At 35.5% G+C, this 26,419-nt stretch overlaps 4 protein-coding genes across 9 annotated transcripts; 1 reads left to right on the top strand and 3 right to left on the bottom strand.

Annotated features, from left to right (window-relative positions):
- Positions 1-2,793: 2,793 nt before the first annotated feature.
- Positions 2,794-9,296, bottom strand: LOC110820988 (syntaxin-71-like). Of its 4 annotated transcripts, XM_088219869.1 has the most exons (10): positions 9,037-9,295; positions 8,743-8,868; positions 8,383-8,548; positions 8,189-8,277; positions 7,789-7,860; positions 7,636-7,680; positions 7,415-7,477; positions 7,237-7,313; positions 6,608-6,628; positions 6,249-6,520 (listed from the first exon to the last, which is right to left on the bottom strand). In XM_088219869.1, the coding sequence occupies exons 1-9, from the start codon at positions 9,190-9,192 to the stop codon at positions 6,616-6,618; spliced, it is 807 nt and encodes a 268-aa protein (XP_088075995.1). In that variant the 5' UTR covers positions 9,193-9,295; the 3' UTR covers positions 6,249-6,520; positions 6,608-6,615. The 4 variants fall into 4 exon arrangements, with proteins under 4 accessions (XP_088075996.1, XP_088075995.1, XP_088075994.1 ...); XM_088219870.1 differs by lacking the exons at positions 6,249-6,520; positions 6,608-6,628 and adding an exon at positions 2,794-2,812 and having other exon boundaries at positions 9,037-9,296; XM_088219868.1 differs by having other exon boundaries at positions 6,249-6,628.
- A 657-nt stretch (positions 9,297-9,953) lies between these two features.
- Positions 9,954-18,248, top strand: LOC110820946 (transmembrane protein-like protein). 3 transcript variants are annotated; one of them, XM_088219867.1, is made up of 15 exons: positions 10,032-10,368; positions 10,711-10,769; positions 11,136-11,244; positions 11,643-11,752; positions 11,888-11,956; positions 12,958-13,186; positions 13,421-13,563; positions 14,236-14,768; positions 15,680-15,744; positions 16,214-16,293; positions 16,589-16,693; positions 16,858-16,997; positions 17,091-17,219; positions 17,318-17,470; positions 17,559-18,248. In XM_088219867.1, the coding sequence occupies exons 1-15, from the start codon at positions 10,179-10,181 to the stop codon at positions 17,692-17,694; spliced, it is 2,250 nt and encodes a 749-aa protein (XP_088075993.1). In that variant the 5' UTR covers positions 10,032-10,178; the 3' UTR covers positions 17,695-18,248. The 3 variants fall into 3 exon arrangements, 2 of the variants coding, with proteins under 2 accessions (XP_088075993.1, XP_021906282.2); XM_022050590.2 differs by having other exon boundaries at positions 12,958-13,563; XR_002540975.2 differs by lacking the exon at positions 17,559-18,248 and having other exon boundaries at positions 9,954-10,368; positions 12,958-13,563; positions 16,928-16,997; positions 17,318-17,457.
- Positions 18,249-18,528: 280 nt separating this feature from the next.
- On the bottom strand, positions 18,529-21,969 carry CRCK2 (calmodulin-binding receptor-like cytoplasmic kinase 2). Its single transcript, XM_022050618.2, has 6 exons — positions 21,589-21,969; positions 20,563-20,798; positions 20,291-20,459; positions 20,042-20,131; positions 19,636-19,937; positions 18,529-19,357 (listed from the first exon to the last, which is right to left on the bottom strand). Exons 1-6 carry the CDS (start codon positions 21,824-21,826, stop codon positions 19,109-19,111), a joined length of 1,284 nt encoding a protein of 427 aa, XP_021906310.1. The 5' UTR covers positions 21,827-21,969; the 3' UTR covers positions 18,529-19,108.
- A 1,910-nt stretch (positions 21,970-23,879) lies between these two features.
- LOC110820896 (Pentatricopeptide repeat (PPR-like) superfamily protein) lies at positions 23,880-26,286 on the bottom strand. The gene has a single exon (XM_022050520.2). It carries the CDS (start codon positions 26,258-26,260, stop codon positions 24,395-24,397), a length of 1,866 nt encoding a protein of 621 aa, XP_021906212.2. The 5' UTR covers positions 26,261-26,286; the 3' UTR covers positions 23,880-24,394.
- Positions 26,287-26,419: the final 133 nt, after the last annotated feature.

Here is a 26,419-nt window from a genome sequence, read left to right as displayed (position 1 = left end):
ACTAAACTTTTATTAAACACCTGGTGAGCAGTGAACTTGGTGACCTCTGATAGTAATTTTGTTGAAAAATAGGAACATACCAACAAGAATTTAATAAATCATAAAAGAGTTTCAAAGAATACAGAAGCAAATTTTCTTGTTTTTGATCAATAAAAGAAAAATGCCTATTTATAGGCTTAGATAGAACCTGAATCTATTAAAAATGAGTCCACAAATCCTTCCACTATATCCATTAAAAAAGTAACAGATATATCCCTAACAAATAAGAGAAAATTAATCACCACTTGAATGACTAAGTAAAAATACTTATCTGTAATTTTGAGTTATTCTTTAACATGGTCTAGATAAGTTGGCAAGGATGATATAACCTTTCTAATTTCTACCTTAAAATATAAATAAATTTATTAATATAAACTTAACTAAAGGAAAACAATTTTTGTCTAGTAAATAAATATTATTTTAACCAAATTTATGCACTCATCAAACGAGATACTTTTTGACATAAAAATAATTCATTTCATACTAGTTAAATGGATTAAAATTGTCGTAAAATAAAATTCAAAAAGATAGAAAATCTGGATACTACATGTCCTAAACTCTCCCATGTACTAAAACAAAATTTAATATAATTAATAAAGACATAATCAATATCTCCAAATGCTATATAGAGCAATTGGCCAAAGTTTCAATGACCATATATGATATAAAAATAAGTGATGTACATACTAACTAATCTAACAAAAAAATAGCACTTATTAAGATTCAAGAATATCGAGCTTACATAACCTATATATAAGGATATCCTAACATAGGGACTTTATTCTAATGAAACCAAACACAAACTCTAATATTTAGTGGAGTGTTCAATTACGAAGTTCAAGACTTAACAAATAGATTGCTCAAAATCATATCAAAACTAGAAAGATATTGAATTACTTCATTGAAAAACACCAGTAGCTAAACCTAGATTATTTTAATATGTCCTTTCAATTTCTTTTGAGGACATATAAACTCAAAATATCCAAGACATCTTCTTACAATATCTCCCAATACAAAATCATTCATTCTCATAACCACTCTCCATACCCATCTCCCTTATTCCCAAACAACCCTGAATATTTCTAATAATTGCATCTTGATGACTAGTAAGGTAAAATACACAAGAAAATTAAATTAATGAATCCAATGTCAAATATATTTATATAAGACATGTATGATAAAGTAATTAAATTATTAGTTGAGAAATTCTTGAAAAATTGAAGACTTTTCGTTTAACATATGCCGTTCTATATTAAGGTAAACTATTTATGTTACCTTAATGGTCCAAACATGAACTTATGTATATATAACAAACTTGAGGATTAAACATAATCTTGAACATACACATATACTTAATTGGAAAAATTGAAATATTGTGACTTAATAATAACACTTAAGTTCAGAGAACTTTAAGAAATTAAAGAATTGAATGATTTTGAGCTGTTATTCAATCTTATAAGTTAATAACATTAAAAAATCATTATTTTCATGATTTTTTTATTCATATGAATATGTTGAAAATGATGTTAGCATCACTTATGTGGATATATAGTCAAAATCATTATATAAAAGTAATTTTTTTTTTTTATATTTTTAGACCACGTTATAGATGCATATGATGGTTCCAGACAAGCCCTCCACATGATCATAGTTATTTCCAATAACTCCCCACTAAAAATGAATTTGAATAAGGTTATTACAATTTTTATCAAAGGAATGATATATTAATATGCAAACATGATGATAATTAATCGAAGTAAAAATCTTTTTTTTTTTTAATAAGCAATGAAAAAAAGAACACAATTACATGATATGGGCTGTTAGATTAGTCCAAGTAGTATCATAAACATCAAAATAGAGGTAATGATGAAAAGTTTCAGGGGCTTGATCAAACCAAATGAGTCTCTTGTGTATGTGGTGTGCCCAATGAGCTAGATGATCCGTATACGTGTTAGCTTCTCGTGAAATGTGATACATACTGACCTTATATTCTCGAAAGAAAAGGTACCCAATATGAGCCACGACCATGTAGTTATGGTGACCTGTAATGTGCACCCTCCAGAGTAGGTGTGCCCAATATATTGGCTGCTATAGGATAGGTATTGTTAATATGGTGAATGAAACTAGTCACTCACTTGTAATTATTGCAACGAGTGAGGTCGTTCGCTGCAACTCTATTAGGGTCAATATAGGTAGAGGTATTGGTGTTAAGATTGAACTAATCCTAAGGAGGAACTCTCTAATATGTCCCTTTGTCCCAATCACCAATATTAAGTTCTCAATTGTTACAAACATGTGTAATGTAGAATTCAAGGGCCATACAAAGGATAATTGGGCTCGAAAGTGCAAATGAACGAGCTCTCGATGCCATGAGCCATGTTGTCCCTTATTTTCTATAGGAGTAAGATAATTATTGTGAATATGGATCTAACCAATCTGTGACATCTCCAATATTAATTACAGTATAAATGTGTCAGATAACGATATAGAATACGAATGCATTTAAATAGAATATATGTAGGGAAAATTTTTAATACAAAATCCTTTACAAAATATGAGGTCTCAATTACATATAAAACTGAGGTGAGAAGTGGCAATAAAATACAAAATACAAAATATAAAAGAAAGACCACTTCTTCCATCATGTAAATGGACTCATCAGAGTGCGAAATAAAACATGCACTCGTCAATGATCATGGATCCATGGGATCTAGGCGAGCTTCCAGAGGTAATTCAACGGACAATTCATCACAAACATCCTCTTCGACATCATCTAGGAGGGCCCAACATAGAAAAAGTGAGTTCTATAAAACTTAGTGAGACATACAATATTAAAATGACACAACTAAGAATTTTATAAAAGTACAAGTGTTTAAGAAATACCTTTTACCATTGCAATGAACCATGAGAGTAGGATCAATGTGAGAAAAAATATTTATTTAAAAATAACAAAATCATCAAGACAATGTAATAATACAGATAACATACCAAGAGAGAAAATCAAACAAATCAATATAATAACTGTTATTAAGTCTTTTACCATACTCTACGCGACACTCGTTATGACGTTTTATTTAATGGCTAATACGAACTCCCAACTACCACTGTGTAACACTATCGACAATTTACAGCTTGCTCAATCACAATAGATTTGCGGCTCGTTACATTATAATTGATTTGTGGTTTGCCACACCATAGCTAATTTACGGCTCGCCATACCATAACACGATCTATGGTTACGGTCGTGCCAACCACTGTAGTCCTAAAAACTATGACCATAGTTTTACTTTGCCATAGTGGTCCTAAGATTTTTTATGTACTTTCACATTGTTATCTAGAGGGAGTGGTTATCTCACGTCTTTTCAGATAAGGTGGAAACAACAGAAATAGATAAAATAGTTTAACATATTAATTTATATTTCACGTATCCATTCATGTTTCCATGCCATATCAACAATTTCACATAATACCTTCTTATTTCAATTTCATATCAATTCTTGTTTACGAAATAATAATGTAAGCCTTTACACAATGCATGTATTTAAAACATCGTTATAATTAATAACTCATCACACCTTCAAAATTATATCACAAGTCATGCAATAAAATCAGTATTCACATTTATATTTTTCTAGAAATATCTCTTAGAATGTACAAAATTTTTTTGAATCCCTTATCGATTACCGACGATTCTTTGTAAGCTAGTTCCTTTTTTTTTTCTTATTTCTCTCTCTAACTCTTTTTTTTTTAGAAATTTAGTCTTAAGGGTGTAAAATAGGTGAGAAAAAAGGGTGGAGAAAGTCTTTATTTATAGGAAAAAGTATTGTCGAATTTGCAACAAGCGTCACAAATCAGTGAGGAGAGAGAAAATAATGACATCATCATTACATCATCCAAGTCAGTCGGCCAAGAAGGAGGCACGACTCCTAAAAGGGCGGTGCGCAAAGCTTGAGGCACAACACGCGTAGTCCAAGTCTGCCCTGTGGCAAGCTAGGCCTAGTGCACGCAGGCTAATCTGTGCACTCGGATGGCGGGTTGACGCGCGCGAAGGTTGGGGTCAGCGTGTGTGCAGGCCATCCTATGCTGTCACATCACACAGGTGCGTGCGGAGCTGCACGCGTGATGCAATGTGCCTGCTTGCGGGATTCGTGCATGGGATTCACTTTTATATTTTTCTAAAAATATCTCTTAAAATGTGCAAAAAAATACTGAATCTCTTACTGATTACCGACAGCTCTTTATAAGCTAGCCCCCCTCTTCTTCTATTTTTTTCTTTCTCTCTCTAGAATTTCGGTCTTGAGGGTGAAAAATTAGTGAGAAAAAAAGGTGGAGAAAATCCTTGTTTATAGAAAAAAAGTACCATCGAATTTGCAACAAATGACACAAATCAGTGAGGAGAGAGGAAATAATGACATCACCATTGGGTCATCCAAGTCAGCCGACCAAGGAGGAGGCATGACTCCCAAGATGGGCAAGATGCAGGGCTTGAGGCACAGCGCGCACAGTCTAAGTCAGCCTTGCAGCATGCTAAGCCTAGTGCGCGTTGACGCGTGCGCAAGGTAGGCTCCGTGAGAGGGTCCGTGCGCGGGATTCACATGTAAATTGGGCACGACATGAGCGCCTTGGTCCGTTGGATGTGTGCCTGCACGCACCTCCTGTAGGCCTGGCACTCGTGCGTGGGCGCGCGACGCGCGGGCTGGCTTTCCCGTGTCATCAACCTCTCCCCTTTTTTTTTTTTTCCTAATTTTTCTTTTTAGAATCCTCAATACTTCTTTTTAACGTCTGTCATGACATAAAATAAATTCAAATAATATAGTAAAATTTTTGATAATATTTAAAAATAAAACAATAACAGAAATTTAAAATAAAAGAATATTATACCACATAAGTTTAATGACCAAATGTCCAAATAAAATAAAGTTTTAATACCACATGAAGTGCAAAGATCCAGTGTGTTACATGTCAATACCATGTGCATTGGCATCCTTGTGAAGATTCCAACAGATCCAAGTACAAAAAGATGTAAAAAAAGAAGTTATTAGTATATTTTGATGAATAAGGTATAGGTGATACTTTCATTAGAACTTTGATAATTAGGACTATCTTCTTTGATTTACATAAGAATACGTTGAAGAAGAAAAAAGGAAAAGGAAAAATTGTTGTCAATACGACACGAATTGAGTAAAAAAAATTATTATTCTGATTTCAAATAAGTTCTATATCAAAATTTAATTAAACAGAATTGTAATAGGTTTGAATCAAATGAAATGTTATGGATAAGACATTTAGACAATTAACATATGTTTCTTCAAACGGAGAAGTTCTGCAAACTATGAATAGTTTATTAAAAAAAAACCATACGGAATTAATTTATTTAATTAATGAATCGAATTGGCTTTAATTCCTCCCAACAAAAAAAACTTTAATTTACAAAATCAATAACCAATGTCTTAGCTTGCGTGGTTAAAAAATGAATGAGAGAGGTGAATCGTACACTTGCTGGAGAAGTGCAACTCAAAATTTACTGCAGTACAAATGGATTTTTACTTTTATCTTTAAAATAAAAAAAAATAAAAAAAAAGAAAAAAGTAAAAGAGAAAGGTTAGAAGAAATGAAAAAGGAAAATATGGAGACAGTTATACGGTTGGGACAAAACATAAGCAGACAAAGAAAATAAATTTAACCAAATTCGTCGTTGTGTTACGTTTCGTTTAGCTGATGAAAACATCAATCCTTATGTTCTCTGCACCGCCACTCTCACCACAGGCGCGTGGTGTGACCGTCCAAGTTGTCGTTTGGTTGGCAGAAAGTAAGTGGTTAGTGTGTTTCTGTTTAGGCTACGAACTACTTTTCACTTTCCCTTGTTTCCACCAGCAACAAAACATGCCCCCCACCCCCCACAAACTTGTTTTTTTCTAATTAAAATAAATTGGATTCATGCGACACACATATATATATATATTTCATTTTTAATTAGAATTCTCATATTACAAATTATGATAAATTGTATCTACAAATAATAGTAGTTACATATGAATTTTCTACAAAACTTTTACTGATAACTAATTTCAAAATCATAACACACACACACACGCAAATACTTGCGCCGTATACATGCACGCAAATAACATGTCTCCCTCGTTCCTCGGTATGGGAACTAAAAAGGAAAGGAGAGAGTTTTAACTTGTAACTTGATGATGTTCTCCAGGGACTAGAAAATATGACTTTATTATTATGCTTACAAAAGTAGATTGAAGAAATTAGACCACAATACTTGTGCACTATTATAACTGCATTGTACCTCTAGTAGACATACATGCATATACACTAATATGTGTGTATATGTTCTTTTCGATATATATATATATATGTAATATAAAACAAGACTCTAAGAGTAACTCCTTAACGATCAATATTCAAGAAAGATTTAAAGAAAAAAAAAAAAAAACGTGTTAAATTTAAGCCACTCTGGTTGCACAAACTCAAAGTATGTATAGCTGCAAATCAAAGGCGTACACGGGAGGGAGCTCTCTTGGAAGAGTTGTAGGAGTAAGTAAATTCCTGGCACCCTGCACATCACTTCAGCACACTGCCAAAACAAAATTCTAAAAACGTAAGTGATATTTCGATTTTGGGTAATATTGGTTTTCGAAATTATAAATGGTTCAATCAATTTTTTTTTTTTCAGGAAAACTTCATACATTATATTATCTAAATAATAATAAAAACACTTATAGGGACTAGCCTTCTCACCCGAGAGGAGGCACCGAAGTAGTGTAAGGGATCTTTTAGTAAATAAAAAAAAAAGGAAACAAAACTATCTTTATATACCAAATGAACCTGGTTCAAAGCAAGCATTCCCCCCCCCTCTAATAAATGACTATGAATGATGGCGAACTTTATACCTAATCCTTATCCTCACAGCATCAGAAAGCAACTTGCTTTCTTTTTTTTTTTTTGTTAAAAATGATTCTTTATGTATTTATTCTTCTATTCTGTATGCAGTGTCTTTCACGAGGGGAGCAAGGACAAATGCATACCGCAAGGTGCATCAAAATTTGTGGAATGGACCTTTTTATCCCTCATGTTGCTAAATCTGTTTGAAATTTTGTTAAAAAAAGTGGTTCGGAAGATGCTTGGACTAATTCCAGTATGTTGCATATTCCATATTGAATCGTTCAAAATAAAGAACCTTACTTGTATAAGTAGGCTGCAATTCCTAGAATTATGCAGAGCAGGATGATATCGATGCAGAAGTTGCGACTGGATCTCAACTGAAAATACATAAAAAATGAGGAAAGGCCGATAGAGAGGGAAATTGGACAGTTGTAGTCAGTTAAACTTCGAATCTCATAGCTTAACCTGATCCGGTTACCTGGTTTACGGTATCCTTGAGCCTCACATTAGTGCTCTTCAGGTCTGAAGTTGCTCTGTCAACCTGGAATTATGTCAAAATAGTTTAGTAAAGTGATGGCTGTGAATAAAAGATGAAACACAAACACCAAATCCCAGTATTTGAAACTACTTCAATGTCATTTTCTGAAAAGCTTTTCGTAGTAAAATCAAGCAAGCAGTTTATACATACATATAATTTACCTTTTCATCTATTTCATCCATCAGCGGTACTTGTCTGTCTATTTCCTGTTGAATTCAAACAAAATAAGATCATAACAAGCAGAAAAATCTATAGCAACTGATTGGCTCCGGTACTTCAATACAAAGCAATGGGAGAACACTACATGAACGAACCTCATTCATGTTATGTGCCATGTCTTTCAATGTGTCCAACCCTTCTGCAATAACATCCAATCCTTGATCCTGCAACATGTTTAACGATCTTAGACCAAACAATTTTTATTTTGTAGGAAATGCAATAATTATTGCATCAACCATGGCTGGAACTCGTAAAAGTTTCCCAGCCAAGCCAACTTCACCGCATAAAGCTATGACAATGAATAAAGGATCATATGCTTATAGGATCAACAGCAAAACATTTAAGCATCTAAAATTTGAAATTGGACTGTTGAATCTACTACATAAATTTTGGTTCTCCACCAAGTATCCATTTTCTTTAGTGGCATAATTACCGGACAAAAACACTATCAGCCATAGCAAGATCAATTAGGTGGTCGGAAAATAAACTTTCCTGTTTCATTTTTCGCATTTCATACTCGCTTCTGAACTTGTCTGATTCTTCGGTACGTTGAAAGTATTCATCATTATCCTCGTAACTGCCATCTAATGTAATTCAAGAAACACAGACAAAGTTGATAATATAGCCTTGAGTCAACATGATCAGTATGAAGCAAACATATAAAAGGTGAATATTACTTGAATAATGACCTGAATTCCTGTCAATTTTAATTCCTGTCCCCGAGGTGGAAGGTGCCCAGCCGCCAGTTTGTTTAGCTGCAGTCGTTGACCCATCTGGTATTGCTTCAATTCTATCTTTCAGAGCAGAAACTAAATCGTTTCGAGCCTCCTGCTCTTCTTTCGAAAGGCCTTTCACCTGCAAATCATCATTATGTAATCAGAGATTGAGTTAAAATTAATGAGCAAAAACAGGTCAACTAGGGGTTTATGAAATTAGACACTGATTGTTCGGGTCTCCAGAGTTTGAAATGCATAAAAACAGCTCATGATTTAATAAATTTGAAGTTTAATTGAAAGAAGAAAGTCAAAATTGATTGAAAGAAGAGACACCTTTTTGAAAACAAGCCTCTGTAATTTGGGGAGTTCTTCAAGAAATCGAGCCTTCGTTCTTCGAATCTCCGCATTCATCGCCACCGCCGTTGCCCTACTCTTCTCCGTCGCTGCAGCCTCCGATTTCTAAAATTTAAAAGAAAAATTAGGCAACTCCACGTTTCTCTCCCATTTTCTCAGTAACCAAACGGGGAAAAATAAATAACGCGAACGGAACTTATTTTTCTCAAAAGAAACGTACAGGAAGCCAATAAGAAAACGCGAGGAAAAGAAGAACAAGAGATGGAAGGGCACCTGAAGAGTAGCCTCAAGTTCTGCCTCAACGACGCCGTAGAGACGAGCAAAGGCGTCATCGCCGGCGACGTTGAGTTCTCTCTGCTTATCAACGTCGTACTTGTCATATTTCCTGCAAATAGTGTCTACTCTTGTGATCAAGTCTATCACGCTCATCTCTCTCCTTCCCCCTCTCTGCGTATGAATTGATTTTTCAAATGGAAGTTGTTGAGTTGCAGTTTTTGAGAGAAGACAAGACGACAGAGACAGCGAGAGTCCCAATTGAAAGAGTCGCATAATTTCTAGTTTTTACTTCAACCGTTGGATTGCCCAGATAGTCTTGTGAAGTTCAAGAGTCTCATCGTACGGTCCAGAAAAGATTCTGAAGCTGAGCCCAACCACAGACGATCTGAACTCGTAAAGCACCATCACCCGACACGGAAGTACAATGTCATTGATCGACCTTTTATTAAGGTTGCCGGTAGAAACAAAAAATATTAATCTATTACAGGAAAAAAAACAGATGGAATAAAGATAAATATAAAATCTAATATTTAAAATAAAATTCTATTAATTTTTTTATTATCTTATAATTGAAATAAAATTCCAATCATAAAAAACAGTTTAAATAATCATGATTTTTATTTATCGAATAATTAAATATACAAATAAATCTTAATATAAAATTTGGATTGTGTTATATTGAGATATTTATATTTAATTAGACCTCCAAATCAAACATGCCTCAAAAGGGGACTAATATTCCTAACAGTAGACTAATGTTGGGTTTAGCGTGTGTTAAATTAATAACCTTCCACCACGCGACTATTTCTCTTGTTTAAATCACGGATCAATACTACATAGTCACAGCAAGCGTTTCATTGCCTATTGGATCGTGTTTCGTACGGTCCTCCGATCGAGCGTGGATTTGAAATCTTTGTCTCTGTGGGTAATTAGGTTGACCTTAGTCAACAATCACCTATGTCGCGCTAGAAGATTTATAATTTTTGATTATCTAATTATTTATCCGCGAGCAGAAAAAAAAAAAAAAAAAAAAATCTTGCTTGGTTCCTCAATGAGCGACTCACTAAACGAAGTTTAAGACTTTGTTAATCCCTTTTTTCTTTTCTTTTCTCCTTTCCGAGAATCAATTCACCCAAACAATGTTACAGAATTCGATTCCCTTCTCTTCTTCTTATCCGATTCTCAGTCTTTTCTTTTTCGTTTTGTGGGTTTTTGGTCGCTGTAAGTCTCTCGAGGAAGCAGCAGGAGACGGGTTCAATACCTTCACTATCTCCAGTTTTAGATACCCTGAAAGCCGAGTCAGGCCTTATGATTTGCGATATATAAGAGGTGCAACAGTTCATACTCTGCTCCCTCGATTAATTAGATTTATTTTCACTTTAAATCGTTTTGGGTTTTGATGGTTTATGGAGTATTTTTACTGATAGGTCGTCGTTAAAATTTGAGAAAATTTGTTGAATTAGTTGGTAAGAAAGGTGTTGGATTTTTGCTCTTGTATAGTTTATCTTTTTGGTCAGGCATTAAGTTGTAGAAGTCACCATGAAGATCTGACGAGGTGTTTCTATATGGGTTTATGATGCAATTATAAAATAATGCTCGTAGTTCATACAGTTTTCTAATTGAATGTATTAAACAATTATCTTACGCCTTTGGATTGTGTAATTGATGCAGTTGATTTGCCACCATCGTTCTCTTCCATGTATATAACATTGGAATCAGATGTGGAGCTTGTAAGTATGGACTCTGCAGCTAATCTATGATTTTCAATGTCTCGTGTTATCTTTGCTGGTGGCTGCTTCTGAAGCCAGACTTGTATTGTTCCTTATAAATTTTGTCGTCTTATATATATATATATATATTTTGCATTATTACCTTTCCTTGACAGTCATAAACGAGTATTTAGTATGCGAGCATATCAAGAGTTGAGCTCTTGTTTAATCGTTATTAGCTTGGTTTGCATTTGATTGTATAACAGGATACATTAGGATTTTTGTTGGAAAATATTGATGCATTGCTATTTTCGATCTCTCTAATTTTCATGAAATCAAGAGGCAATTGCATTTCATTGTGTTTCTCATAGTTCAACTTATATGCAGGATGCAAGTACCATACAAAAAGTTGGTAAAAGTGCTGTGCCTATGATCTGCTTCAGAGATGGTAGCCCTCCTTTGCCAGATGTCTCAAGTGCTGCTCTGGAACGTTTAGGTATGGCCTACATTGATATAGTTTGAGGCCCCATCAAGTTATCTTCGCCAAATCTGAAGGAAGCCCTTAGGCTTTGATCATGAATCTGCCCAGTAGATAACCCCAGGCCACGATAAAAGATTTAACTTTTCCAATAATATTCGTTAGAGGGCCTTGGTATGGTGTTTCGGCAGATGATTTAGAAGTAGTGGAACACTAGTGGTGGCACCTCCATTGTATTTATAGTTTTGGCAATGTTCGTCCCATTAGTCATAATATATGATAGTTTGTACTCATCAGAATGTTCTAGCTTTGCTGTAACATTTGGTGACCATATCTTTCCATCCTGCATTGCTTCTGCTTCTAGTTTTGGTTATAGATTATGTTATTTGCTCTTCCTTCTCCTCTTGATGTTTCAGAATTGAGACCAGTCTTCAATGTATCTTCTCAAGGAATCCAAAACATTGAGGTTACAGAACAGTGCTATCCGATGCAAAAAAATATAACAATGAAGTTGACAAATGAGCAGGTTTCTCTTGTTATCTAATTAATTTAAGTATTTCTATCAGAAGTCCTTACTGTTTTTCCAACTCATTGTCTTTAAAAGAAAATCTCATCATCTTGTTATATTAGTACAATGTTTGACTTTGAAATTGTTATTCAGATAGCTCCGGGAGTCTTATATCTTGGTCTTTTCAATGGCATTGGACCTGCAAGGACGCAATCAAAGATGGTATAACTTGTTATCTACATTCAATTTGCATTCATTATCATAATTTCTAATTCATCTCTAAGTTGCATGAGTTTGTTAGAGGTAAGTTACTATAGTGCCCACTAGGTCGAAGGGCTTAGACATGACTGAGATGTGTCTCTTAGACTGTTTAAGAAAGGATTTTTTTTTTTTTGCTGAATATGTTTTGCGAGAAGGGGAAAAAGCATAATGCCTCCACCATGCCAAGGGAAAAAGAACGGAAAAAAAATAGACTTGAAACCTATACTTATCCTTTGACATTAAGTAGTAATGGTAAAATAGCCATGATGTTCTTAAGTTCCTTTAGCTGAAACTTACATAAGCCTCCAAAAGTTCTTCGTATATAAATATATATATTTATTTTCATTTTTAAATAAAATAGACCAATTTGGCCTGGTGTTGGAATTCTAGGTGTCTGCCACGCCTGATATTTGAATGCCAATGTAACTGATGCCTCCAACACCAAGTCAGGTGGTGCTTTGTAGGGTAGATATAGTATGGCCAATTACTCAGGTTAGCAACCAATCTAGTCACATGGGCTGTCAACTTTGGTTAGTATTTTGTTCGGTTTCTTTCATTATTATTTTTTATGAATAAGTTTTTGTAGTTAATATTTTTAGCTAAATATAGCACAAGGGCATTTTTTTAAAATTTTAAAAATTATTCTGACGTGAATGGAAAAATTAATGAAACTATCAACAGAGTGATAGTGGGACAAATACAAGTTTAAATATGAGGTTTTTTGCTCAAATTCATCAAATTGGGGGCTGGGGAAGGGGGGATTCTATAGGTTGGGGTAAACTTCAAGGGGTTTCTGTAATTTTTTTAAAAAGCTGAACAGTCAGTTGTCTCAGGTAAGTGATGCATCATGTCAGTAAATATACACTCTAAATATTGCTAGAGTTATTTTATTTAATTTTCTTTCTCCTGTCGAGTGAATAGTTCTTTATAAAATTTTCCAAATCCATTCAATGGTTTAACAGATTGTTCGAGCCCCAGCATACTTATTTGCTGCTAACATTAGCGTGGAAGGATGTACAACCTCAACAATGTCGGGCCAGTTCTGCAACCAGACAGTTGCTCCACTTTCCTGTTCTCAATCTAGTAGCCACAATCTTCTTGAAAATATTTCAGATGCTAAAGTGGAAAATTCAACAATTGAAAATGTGATTTCTTGCAGAAACTCATTTGGGACTTCTTGTAGTAGGAATGGTGAGCCTAAGATCTATTCCTTAGATGTAGCTGGAATAGCAGAACAGCTAAAAATTAAGGGCACTGAGAATGCCACATTTTCAAATAAAAATCAGGATGCTGGTGAAAAGGGTTTGATGTGTTTCATTCGGCATGGTGCATTACCTTCATTAGCTCTTTATGATTACTCTGGGGATATACTTAAAGAACCATTGGTTATTAACTTACCAAAGGTTGGTCGATGGTATATTACAGTTGTACCTACAAATCTGTCGCTAGGACTTGGAGGTGTTCAAAATACTAGTATGCAGATCTGCTATTCTGTGGAATCCCAAGTCCTGGAATGTCCTGCAGAGAAAGCAGGCCCAAGTTGTACATGGGAAAGATACATCCTTCAGGTATGATTTTTGCTTACTCTGCATCTTTATCCACTTTTTTATTGTATTTCTAAGCTGTGAAATTATTATTTCATCATCCTTGCTCTCTTTTGTATAATTATTTAAAACACAGAAATTAACAAAACCATGAGGTTGACAGTTTTTTAAGATGTTCAAGGACAAAAATTTGCCATTTTGCTCTGAATCAGAATGAATCCAACCCTTTTCCTGTCACTTACCTGCCCCCGTTTCGTACTCTTCTTTGACCTAGATAAAAATGAGAAAATCTGATCATCATTTTAAAGGATAAATATACTCTCATCTGTATTATAATTTTTATCACCAACATTATATTTTTGCATTATTAAAATTTACAATCTAATGATTTAAAAGATTAGAACTCTATATTCTGATGTCTTGTAAGATTATAAATAGCACATACGTGTAATGAATAAAATCAACCATTAAGAATTTTTCATAAACGGTTCACATTTAATTATGTGGACCAAGAAACATTGCCCTGCATATCGCACTATATGATGAGATTTTTGTCCTAGTTAATATCCAATATCATTTTCTTTATTTAAATTAATCTTAAAAGGCAACTTTTGTTGTCTCATCTCATTTTGTTGATTCTTGAAGAACCTTATCTGCAGGATATTTTATTGACAAGCTGAGAATGATTGTCTGCAGACAGTTATCAGGAAAGAGTCAACTCCCTTCGAATCATATTATTTGCCAGTCAGCGGAAAGGTGCCCTCAGGCTCAGCTAATTTTCCTCTCAAGCCCCTTTTTAGTAACTCTTCACTTGGTGGGGAAGCAGGTGATATTTGGACTTATTTTCTTATGGACATACCTCGAGGTGCAGCTGGAGGAAATATTCACATACAACTAATGTCAGATGCCAAGATAAATTATGAAGTATATGCTAGATTTGGTGGAATGCCATCCCTTGATAGCTGGGATTATTATTTCGCAAACAGGACAAACAGCAGTGCTGGCTCCACATTTTTCATGCTGTATAATTCAAGTGATGAAAAGATCGATTTTTATATCTTATACGCGAGAGAAGGAACTTGGAGCTTTGGATTAAGGCATCTCAATTCCACCAGCATTTCCAAAGATGAGACAGTCATGTCAGTTTCACTTGAGAGGTGCCCAAAAAGATGCTCCTCTCATGGGGAATGTAGATATGCTTTTGATGCTAGTGGGTTGACGTCATTCAGGTTCATTTATTTACCTCATTCTGGTCTGTTTTATCCTCTTGTTTGATTATAGAAAATAAAAAATCGGGTCAGTTTTATCAACTTAAGTTTTTAAAATAAACGGTCATCCAACCAATTTTTGACATGGCACCTGAGTTGAATGCCTAGATGTAAACCATGAAAACCTTACTCCACAGATTGTCATTTATCTATTTGTTGCTCACAACTGCTCCTTCATGTAAAACTTGTCTGTTATTCACCTATTTTTTGTTCACAATTGAGCTTTAAGGTCGAGTTGGTTTAAATTTCAGTTATATGAAATAAGAATGAGAATATTATATGAATGATGGAGAAACTCGAGATAAAATAGTATTACAATTTTAAGTCAATTCTGTTTCCAATTCAATTAAAGTATTCTTGTGATTTCCTCTCTTACCATGTAGGAATACAAATCTATGGTTGTGGAATTGAAGATAATTCAATTATGTACAAAATATTTAAAATATAAAGTTTCATATATCAAATAATTGAAGTTTAGGAATTGGATGAGAAGGGATAAGGTTGAATCAAATCCGATGTAAATGTAAAACCTACTTGTTAATCTGGTTTTTGTGCTTCCATTTGGATTTCTGTTCACACACTAAGCTCAGAAGCCTGCTTGCATGCAAGTAGTGTGCTAGTGAAAAGTAAATAAATAAAGTTGGGCCTGTACTTATCAGATTTGAATTTTTAGGTTAATTAATCAATCGGCCAATTATTTGACCACCTCTCTTTTTGTAAAAGAACTTTGTTTTGCATCTCCATTTTATTGTTTTCCGATTTGTAAGATGCCTAAATCATAGTTGGTATTATTCGGATGCTTACTGCAGAAGTTGAAACTGCATTTATGATTCAACTTTCCTCTCTTAGAACTTTTTATCTTTTCATTGCAGCTTTTGCTCCTGTGACAGAACCCATGGAGGCTTTGACTGTAGTATTGAAGTCGTATCACATCGAGGTGTGGTTTTATTTTGGACTATTTATGTATTGACATTGTTGGATTAGTTTTATAAATTGTCTTTCTTTTTTCCTTTTTTTTCTTAAAAAAATCAAGGTTATAGGGCACCAATTACTTCCTGGAATGCTTTTCAATGCATAACCTATGATGTTTTTTGCTTTATCAAGGGACTCGTTGCTTTCAGTTAGGAAATTCAAGTTAGATGTTGCTCGAGTTTTGTAAAATAATTCTCAAGGGAATTTTTCTTTCTCTCTTACTTTATATATGTATATTTGGTATTTACGATATGCTTGTTTTAAAACGGGAGATTTGGAGAAATCATGCAGTTTTTGCTGATTGTTTTATTCAGTGGCAGTTCAAAATATTTTATACATGTAAACATCCAAGCACATAGAAGTAATGCATGTGTGTATATTACAAGTGCAATATAGTCTGTTTTATCTAATCAAACAGCTGTAAACTGGGGTAGGGCACATATGGCAATCTATTGCTCTCGTTGCATCAAATGCTGCTGCTCTGTTTCCTGCCTATTGGGCTCTTCGTCAAAAGGTAATGCTTTTATTAGCATCTTCAGTTAAATTGGTAATGGTTTTACACCTGTGGTTGTGGATGTAAAATCTTCAATTCAAACAGCGGAAATGCTCAATATGTTCCAGGTGTTACCATGTAACTTCATTGTGATATTAGTTTAGAATCTCGAGGAGATTGGTGGCACCACTATTAACCACAGAGTGTTAGTTCATGAATACATCCAGCACGAGCTCCACTATAAATAAGTGAAAATGAAATCTTTATGTTGTTTCATAGTTTTACAGTGTGAATGACGATTAGTTACTCTACTCAGGCATTTGCAGAATGGGTGATCTTCACATCTAGTGGAATTTCAAGTGGTTTATATCATGCATGTGATGTTGGCACCTGGTGTGCATTATCCTTTAATGTTTTACAGGTAGGAATCTATGTCCTTATGTTCCAAAATATTTTTTTCTCTCTTGCAGAACCACTTGATTTATATACATATAGCATTTCATGGTTCTGAATGCATTTATATTAAATATCCATCTATGAGTAACTCCTCTAGACATTATTAATTATCAACATGGAAATGCACAGTTCATGGACTTCTGGCTTTCTTTCATGGCTGTGGTGGGCACATTTGTCTACTTATCTACCGTTGATGAAGCTTTTAAACGGACAATTCACACCGTTGTTGCTATCATTACAGCTCTCATGGCCATTACCAAGGCAACCAGGTAGCCAGAACCCGTAGACACTTAAAGATCGTGGAAATTTAGGGCCCTGTTCTAATGATTACATTGAGAATTTGCATGTTCTACACATTTCAGGTCTTCCAATATCATTCTTGTTCTTGCAATTGGAGCATTAGGCCTTCTTGTGGGATTTCTCGTTGAGTTGTCTACTAAGTATAGGTCGTTTTCCTTTTCTGGTGGATTCTCTTTAAATATGCTTTCCAGGTACGTTTCCTTTCTCGTCTTCTAAGTGTACAATTTATGGACAAGACGTCTTGGATGGGCACAAATATATATATCTACTAAGTATACGTTTAATTTAGATGGCAAGCTGTTAGAGAGTGGCTTCGAAATTTGGTCAAGACACTTTTGAGGCAATTTCGATGGGGTTTTGTTTTAGCTGGTTCTACTGCACTGGCCATGGCAGCAATAAGCTGGAAACTGGAAACCAGTGAAAGTTATTGGATTTGGCACAGGTACATGTCATTACAAACTTCTTTCTCAGTCTCTTGTTCTCTGTCAATCACCCTATTGATGTTGTTCACTTTTTAAAACGGTTTGCAGTATTTGGCATGTCACGATATATATCTCTTCTTTCTTCTTCCTCTGCTCAAAAGCACCTGTTACAAATAGCGAGGATGAGAGAGCCGGTGACCAAAGCTATGAGTTAACTCGGCAGGATTCGTTCTCAAGAACATGAACAGAGGGGCAGATTGAAAGAGAATGAATCTTCTGAGGGCTAAGCTCCAAGTAAGGGATGGTAAAAAAATTTAACTAGAGCAGCAATTCTGAGAAAACAAGAGGTACCAAGGGCTTCAACTCCAGCAGTATGTTCTAGATAGTTGCCCCCCACCAAAATTTTCCTGGAGTCTGCTTTATTTTTGCAGAAATAATGAAAAAGAAAGAAAATAGGCAGAAATAGTGTGAAAAAAAAAACCCATACTTAATATGGATTAAAGAATTAAAGATGTGGGAACTTCTGTGGTACTTCAGAGGCATGATGCGTCCCCGGTAATTTTCTAACATATTATAGTGATTTAGTGACTGATCGGTATACAATACCAAGTGATTAATACACCATAATATTGATTTGTTATGAAATATTTACAAATGCGAGCCCTCGTAGGCATTGTAATTTAGGATGAGACATGGGTGTGTATATTGTGAATTATAGGGGCATTGTGGTTGATCTCAACATTTTTGGTGTCGTTTTAATTTAGTCTGGTAATTGGTAGCTCCTGCAAATGTGAATGATTTTTTTGTTGTTATTTACTCTTCTGCTGTGAATGTTCAGGGACTCTTGATCAAGCTTGTGCAAACTACGTCTCAATTCAACATTTTGACATTTGTCATTTGACTATGCTTTTAAAGTTTTTTCTTTTCTTGAAAAGGATTAAAAAATTTGGCCAAATGCCCAAGAGTAATTATTTGTAGTTGAAAAGTAGAGGTTAGTTCTGGCTTTGTGATAGATGGTAATATCAGAAATTGCGAATTGGTATTTTTCAAATGAGGTTTGTTCGTGAATAGATAAAAATTGTCTTCCGTAACACCTGTGAAGCTTTCCTCACTAAATCATTGATCACCCAATTACAACTTCTAAGATCCAAATGGAAGAAACCAAAGAAAATAGAACTGTAAAAAGTTCCTTACATCTTCAATCAAAAGTCTTAATTATCTATATCTGAATTACAAGAACTACTGCTTTAAAAGGGGCCGCTAAGCTATTTCATATACCTAAACAATTTCCGATAATAAAGGTTCCCAATTAAATTTCTCAAATCTCGGACAACTAAACAAGTATACAAAGAAGAAATTGGAAGGCACTTCATCAGCTATCTGCACAACAATTTTGTTTTGCTATAAATGAGCCAAGGTGAACAGAATTTCAATATACTCTTCCAACAACTCCTCTTCAAACCAATCTCTTCACATCCATTTTCAGAGCCAACTCCACCATTATTCCCTCTTGAATTCTCTCTATAATTTTTTATGAAAACTAGCAACCATTCTTTTCTTCCTAGTTATATTTTCGGCAAATGATGCAAGCATAACTATACCAGTTTATAACTTCTAAATCCTCGTGTTCAGCCACCCTGCCACTAGTTTCCTCTCACTCAACTGCTTTTCATAGAATGAGATGATAGTGATCGGATGTCTAAAGCTAATTGCTCCCTGTAGTCCTTGCGGATGCTCCATAGGATCTCGGCACACTTCCTCATGCTTGGTCTGGTTTGTCTGCGTGGAGCCAAACATCGCCAAGAGAGTTCATAAATCTTTTCAATGGCTAATCTATTACCAGCAGACTCTTCCAGCTTTGGGTCCAAGGTTGAAATAGCATTATCATCAGTGAACTTCTTCAACGCCTGCACTTTATAAAGACTGGGTCACAATAGGGCATCATTATCTTTTACTCACTTCTAACTTTGGGTCTGGAGAACTTATTATGACATAGAAGCAGTCAGATTAATAATTAGCATAACCTTTCCACCAGATAAATGGCTTGGTCATGTTAAATGGATTCTGTATGGGTCATGCTCTGGTTGAGATATGCTTTGGTAATGGGAATTATAGAAGAATTTGCAGATGCAAATAACTGATTTAGGTAAGAGATAATGAGAAGAGGAAAGGAAAGATGTCACACCCATTTTGCCGTTATCCTCTCATTGAGTTCTCGTTTTGCTTCAATGGGACGTCTACCTGTAACCAGTTCAACGAGTAACACACCGAATGAATAAACATCACTCTTCTCAGTAAGTTGGTAGGTCCTCAGATATTCTGGGTCCAAGTAGCCAGCAGTTCCTTTAACTTGGGTGGATATATGGGTGGCATCAGACTCACTGTCAGCAGCCATTCTAGCAAAACCAAAGTCAGCAACCTTGGCTCGAAAATTTTCAGTTAAGAGGATGTTGGAAGACTTTATATCCCTGTGAATGATAGGGTGATCTACATAGAAACCGACCCATAATCCCATTAAACCTTAGGTGAAGGATGATCTTCTTAGAGAACCAAATGAAACCAAAATAAACAGATGAGATTGTAATAGAGACCTGTATACATATGGAGATAGGTGATTGCATGTGCCACATCAATTGCAATATCCAGTCGTGCTCCAAGGTCAAGAACGGTGCCATGTATACCTGCATTAAGGCTGCATCCTTCAGGTGCAAAAATCACATTTTATATGCATGCCAAGACATGCATAAACACATACATCAGCAGGGAGTCAAGAAGGGGAGAAGCCCAAGAGGGTCACACAGAGAATGGAATGAGAAGAGGAGCACATGAAGAGAACTCACAATCTAAGTGTTCTCTGAGGGTTCCATTGGGTACATACTCGGCAACAATAATTCTTTCATCTTCTTGCTGTAAAAAACCATAGAATTTGACTAAGTTCAAATGCTCTACCTGTGACAATGTGAGTACTTCACTTAGGAATTCCACGCCCAAATGCTTGTCATATATGGTCTGCATATAAAGATGACGAGGTATTTGGTTAAACCTAACAACTAATTAGGTTCAGTGACCAAAACATAAAACTTTTGGTCATCATAAAGAACTCTAATCCAACCTTCTTAGCTCTTTTGATGGCAACAACAGTTCCATCATCAAGTCTTCCCTTATAGACAGTCCCGAAACCACCTTGCCCGATCTTGCATGTGGGCGAAAAGTTCCTTGTGGCCTTGTGGATATCCCCCATGGTGAATTGTATACCCCCAGATTCTCTTTCATGGGTAGAATTGTATGAACTAGAATAAATTCCTCGTCTTTGTGCAGTATGCCTACTTTCCGATGTATCCGATAAACCTGAGAATGGATAGATTACTCTAAATCATTCAATTCATATAAGAAAAAAAATCAACTAAACTTAACTGCCAAGCAAATTATGAACATCTAAAATCACCATCCTTTATCATCAATCAAATTTGAAAACTGGCAACAAACAGCATTAAGTACTCGATTACCATTAACACCTGAAGTTCATGGCTCGAACTACAATGAAAGATTTTTCTTTTTTTTTTTTTTGAAAAAAAAAGAAAGGAAAATCTTCCAAGCTACCATATGTAGACCTAATTGGTGAACAACAAATGCGTGAAATAAACAGAGTTCTTTTCATAAATCACCTTCCCAAGCAACAAAATTAGGTTTCAGATAGAAGGAACAATCAAGAAACTTTGAAGAATTCAGTAACAACATATTTAGCAATAAATCAGAGCAGAGTAAAATCCATGCTTTAGCCATCACATCATAAAATCCAAAACATAATCTCGCTGCTAATTGGCCGCCAAGAAAACGCCAAGAAGCGAGAACCGACAAAAACAAAAGAACCTAATAATTTAATCAGATGATAATATTTTATTCATCAGACTGGTGTCTCCAAAGAAAACCTTTTAGTAAAATTAAACCAGTTTCTAACACTAAAAAATTCTCAATTTCCTCGATGCATTTTACTCCTCCAGCCACGAATCAGTTCCAACACCTAGCTGTAGTTTTCAACAAAATCAAGCAGTTTGTATAAATGTTAATAAAAAGAAGATTAGCCGTAGGGAGTAGCGAGAGGGAGAAGAAACGGCAGAGAGTTAGTAGCAGAAATTACCAGAAGGCTTGAAGTGATGAGAGGAGGGAGAAGAAGAGGAGACAGTTGGGGGAGTGAAGCAGTGGATGAAGGCCCCAGCGACGGATCGTGCAGCGGAACGGACGACGGAAGTGGATTTGCGGCTGGGAGTAGCAGAGCTCTCAGAGTAGTAGGAGGAGGAGGTCGGGGAGGGAAAGGAGTTGGAATACCTCTCCGGCGTGAACCTTCCCCCGGTGCTAGAGTTCCGACTTCTATACATCGGAGTTGATTCCGGCCTGGCTGCTTACAGGGCAGGGCAGGGCAGGGCAGGGCAGAGAGAAAGAGGCAGCGAAGGAATGGTTAAGCGTGAGACAGAGAAGTGAAGACTTTTGATTTTTCAGAAGATGGTTGGAGGCTAACTTGCGCAGATCATTTATTAAAAAGGGTGGTCCACGTAAGGCTCAATTGGAGGGAAATGCCAGCTGGACAGTATGAACTAATTAATATCATTTATTATTATTATATTTTATAGTTAATTTCTTGAATTTATTTTTTATTAAAAAAATGTTTGTTGACTTATGAATAATTTTTTTTTTTTTTAAAAAAGATGTTCAGGTGAGGGTATGTAAATGTTTGATTGGTTAAATGCTCTGTTCGTAGGGTTGGAAGTCAAATCTTATCCCTGTAATTTCAGCTGTAACTGACAGGTGTCAGTAGCCGGCACTGGCTATTTTTTTTAATATAATAAAACGTATATTTTTATTTAAATTGGAAAAATAACATGTTGAGTATTAGGTTCCATAGTAGTTTAAGTTATGGTTGTCTCCAACAGACACAGTAGTTGTCACGTCACTTGCAGTTGGAACCGAATTGCCACGTGTAAAGTGCGTTAGAGTTATTATACGAATATCTAACCAGGATTAAATTTTAGTTTTTTTTAAAAGATATTTCATGTAAGATCTAACCCCAGCAAACCTTTCAAACCAGATAGTTGAAAAAATATTTACCAGACTATACCACCAAGTAATTGAGTAGAAATTAAACAAAAAATCAACCATTCTCCAGCACAGCAATTTCGGTTCTTTTTCTTCCTTCTCTCTCCTGGTAAAAAAAAAACTTAAACCCTTACCAAACTGATAGACCATAAAACTCCTCATTCATGTGTAGTATTCCATATTTCTAACCACTCTTTGGAGAAAAAATTACATGTAAAAATCAAACTTACTATTAAATACTCATCAGATATCAAATTAACTACTCTGTAATATTGAAAATGCTATAGTCATGCTAAAACAATTCATATGCCGCCACCATTTTGGGGTAAGAACAAAAAATAAAAGAAATGAGATCATCCTGGTATATACCTTTCTTGAGGGGTTAAAAGTTATATACTTTTAACAGTGAAGGCACACCCACTTTTCCTGTAAGTAAGAAAATGGTAGATGGGAGGCAACATCATATATACACACACATTTATACATACAAGTATATATAGAGATCAAAGATAGAGTTGGAATTAATTGATAATAGCAATGCAGTCACACTGTGAAGAAATAAGTTGGAATAAAATAGTAATTTCAACAATGGTAATTTTCACATCTATTCTGAAACTAAGCAAGTAAAAGAAGTGATTTCTTGTCTTAACAAACAATCTATATATACATGGTACATAGAAAACCTAGCTGTTGATGGTTACATTTTTACAGATTCTAAAATTGAACTACCAAACACCCTATGTCAAGCACTTAATGTAGCATCCAAAAATAATTCCCTTCACCAGAAAAAAGCCAGTGGGAAGTTTTACCCTTTGATTAGAAGCCAATCAACCGTGTTTACCTGTTAGGATTGGAGACTGAACAGCACATCACATGAATCTTGAACTCCCTTTTTTTTTAATCATTTTTTCCTTTTTTCTAAACAAATTTGATTCAGTAAACATTCTTATTTAAAAAAGAAGAGTAAAAATCATCAGCAGTAACTATTCTCATTAAGCTTATTTATAATATCTATGCTTCTTAGCTGTAAAAAATATTCAGCTTGTTGCTCAAAAAATAAGTTCTCACTATTCCCATGGTTTACTACACAGTATTCACACTCTTATTTTATGGATAACAATTTGAACTAAATTTGTACTTAGTTAACCAAACAAAAGACAAACTCTCCATATGAAATTCTAAAAAATCAAACCTGGAACTTCTTGCTCTAAGTAATAACCACAGACCATCTCCATATTCCAGCCCAAGTAAACCTACTCAATCAGGAAAAAAGCCACCTAGTCCACCCGAAATCGAACAAGCCTAGTCTTGGTTCCAGAAGCACCCAGAAAGTGGTCATTTTGGTACAATTCTGCCGCCATGCAGTATAAATAACATATTTTGTCTAGAGGTCGAAAACCATTATGCATTGGAACCCAAAGAAAAGATTATTGAGAAAAATGTATTTGTAGACTCGGAAAATTTTGTAACCTAAAAATAAATATGCTACATATATACGAGTAACTTTCTCTTGTCAGGGGTACCTGATTCCTCGTGTCATTTTGTGTGTGAAGAAATTTAGAGTGTGTTGATCACATTTATGAAATCTTCCAGCTTACATGTACTTAAGGAGCACCTAATAATTTTTTTTACCATAGCCTTAAGCTTGGAACTCAATCTTGGAACATGCAAAATGCAAAGAACTTTAGAACAAATGTTCCAGATCAGACAAAGCTGTGAGTGCAGAGACATGAGACCATTTATAAACATGTTATAAACATTGGAACCTTTTGCCTCTCTTGTATTTGACCCGAGCAGCATCCATAATAAGGCATATATCCTCAAAGAAGGGAATTATAATTTGATATATACATTCAATTATTGCCAAGAATCTCCAACCAGCTCTGACCTGGAACTTTATGGTAACAGCTACTCCTCATCCTTTTGAGTAGCCTAGAAACTTCAGACCAATTCCTATAGGAAGCATGAATGTCAGATAGCAGTGAATAATTTACACGCTTATTGGGCTCTACTACAAAAAGCTTTTCTGCAGCCCATTTTGCAAGTTGTACATTTCCATGGACTTTACATGCCCCAATAAATGCTCCCAAGGTGTCTGATCTTGGTTCAAAAGGCATCGATGTCAGGACATTCAAAGCTTCCTCCAAGAGACCAGCTCGACCAAGAAGATCAATTATACAGGTGTAGTGTTCTGAAGCTGGTGTGATCCGATACTCATCAGTCATTAGCTTAAAGTAATGTAACCCTTCACTGATCAAACCTCCATGGCTGCAACCAGAAAGTATCCCAAGAAAGACAATTCCATCTGGCCTCAAATTATTAGATACCATCTCTTCGAAAGTACTGATACTTTTTTCTGGAAGACCATGAAATGCAAGAGAATTTATAATCGATGTCCATGTAACAAGATCAGGTTCGACCACCAAACTAAAACACTTGAATGCATTAGTGATGTTACCACACTTGGAGTATGCATTTATTAAAGCATTTATAATCGATGGAAATGCTTGAAACCCTTTTTTAACCACATAAGCATGAACTTGTATAGTTTCAAAGATTGCAGATGTATGGCCACATGAACTAAGAACGCTGGCAAGGGTTAGCTCATCTGGGCAAAAATTTTCTATAAACATTTTACCCAGAAGTCTCATAGCTGCCTTTCCATCTCCTTTTTGCCCATAACCCACAATCATGGTGTTCCATGATACAACATTTCTGTAAGCCATTTCATCAAAACATTTGCGAGCTTCATATATCATTCTATTCTTAGCATACATGTCTACAACGGCACTTGCTACTGGGATATCATTTTCAAAACACAATTTAACAACAAGAACATGGATCTGCATCCCCAATTCACGTGATCCAAAACTCCCACATAGACTAAGAAGACTAGAAAAAGTAAAACCATCACCCTGCAAGCCATCCAGCCGCATCAAATTAAAGACACAAAAGGCTTCTTCAGCAAAGCAATTCTGAGCATAGCAAGAAACCATCACATTCCAAAGCACCACGTCTCTGCACAAAGCTCCATCAAAAACACGCCTTGATTCTTCAATGAACCCACATTTTCCATAAAAATCAACAAGAGCAGCAATGACAAAGCGATCCAAATCAAAACCCATTTTCCCTACGAGACAATGCAACTGTTTACCAGCCTCAATATCATTTACCTCAATACAGGCACGGAGCAAACCATTAAGCGTAATATGATCCAAGCCCACCTCATTACACAACATCCTCCTAAAATAAGAAAAACTCAAGAAGAGACTACACTTTTGATTTCTGCCGCAATCTACAGCCCCGCAAATCACTGTGTTCCAACTCACCATATTTCTTACAATCATTTCGTCGAACAACTTTTCCGCGTCATGAAACTCCTTGCTTTTCACATAAGCATTCAATACCTGGTTTTGCAGAGATAGTGAGCGGTAAATCCCTAACTTTATCATGTGCGAGTGCACTTTTTTCACCACACCAGGAGACCCCATTTTCGCTGAGACTTTTAGTGCATGTAAGCAAAAACAATGAGTCGAGTGGGGGTCGCTGCGGTGGGCTGACTCGGCACATGGCGCGAACTTCCTGAGTGAACTTGCTGAGTGGGTTCCCGGAGAAGAATGGAGTTTTCGAACGTTCTGGCTGGTCCAAGGGCGAGAAGGAAAGTGAAGTTTGAAATGGACAGTGATGATCGAAGCGGATAGGCATTTGCTGCAGAGCATACGACGATAACGGAGAGAAACGTAGAAGGATTATGGATTTTCTCGTTGGTGGGTTGTTTTAATTCGGACCCAAATAGTCCGTCCGCCCGACTCTCTGGTTCTCGTTTCCAAATCCGTCGTCGTATTAGTGCTCTAACTTAATTTTTATTTTAATTTTTT

The sequence above is a fragment of the Carica papaya genome, chromosome 5 (genome assembly GCF_054855325.1).
Source record: "Carica papaya isolate Zhongbai chromosome 5, ASM5485532v1, whole genome shotgun sequence".
Lineage (NCBI taxonomy): Eukaryota > Viridiplantae > Streptophyta > Magnoliopsida > Brassicales > Caricaceae > Carica > Carica papaya.
Note: the sequence above shows the minus strand (reverse complement) of the source record. Positions and strands in the feature narration are given on the sequence as shown.

What these genes read in the sequence shown, in the direction of transcription:
- LOC110820988 (XM_088219868.1), bottom strand. Translation starts at nt 9,192, where the DNA reads ATGAGCGTGATAGACTTGATCACAAGAGTAGACACTATTTGCAGGAAA. An exon ending in AACTTGAGGCTACTCTTCAG is followed by an intron (nt 8,869 to 9,036) that starts GTGCCCTTCCAT and finishes TTTAAATTTTAG; the next exon opens with AAATCGGAGGCTGCAGCGAC. An exon ending in ATGAAATGCGAAAAATGAAA is followed by an intron (nt 7,861 to 8,188) that starts CAGGAAAGTTTA and finishes TTAAACATGTTG; the next exon opens with CAGGATCAAGGATTGGATGT.
- LOC110820946 (XM_022050590.2), top strand. Translation starts at nt 10,179, where the DNA reads ATGTTACAGAATTCGATTCCCTTCTCTTCTTCTTATCCGATTCTCAGT. An exon ending in GGGAAAGATACATCCTTCAG is followed by an intron (nt 13,564 to 14,235) that starts GTATGATTTTTG and finishes GATTGTCTGCAG; the next exon opens with ACAGTTATCAGGAAAGAGTC. An exon ending in GCCATTACCAAGGCAACCAG is followed by an intron (nt 16,998 to 17,090) that starts GTAGCCAGAACC and finishes TACACATTTCAG; the next exon opens with GTCTTCCAATATCATTCTTG.
- CRCK2 (XM_022050618.2), bottom strand. Translation starts at nt 21,826, where the DNA reads ATGTATAGAAGTCGGAACTCTAGCACCGGGGGAAGGTTCACGCCGGAG. An exon ending in CCTCAGAGAACACTTAGATT is followed by an intron (nt 20,132 to 20,290) that starts GTGAGTTCTCTT and finishes GCCTTAATGCAG; the next exon opens with GTATACATGGCACCGTTCTT. An exon ending in AGAGGATAACGGCAAAATGG is followed by an intron (nt 19,358 to 19,635) that starts GTGTGACATCTT and finishes TATAAAGTGCAG; the next exon opens with GCGTTGAAGAAGTTCACTGA.
- LOC110820896 (XM_022050520.2), bottom strand. Translation starts at nt 26,260, where the DNA reads ATGCTCTGCAGCAAATGCCTATCCGCTTCGATCATCACTGTCCATTTC.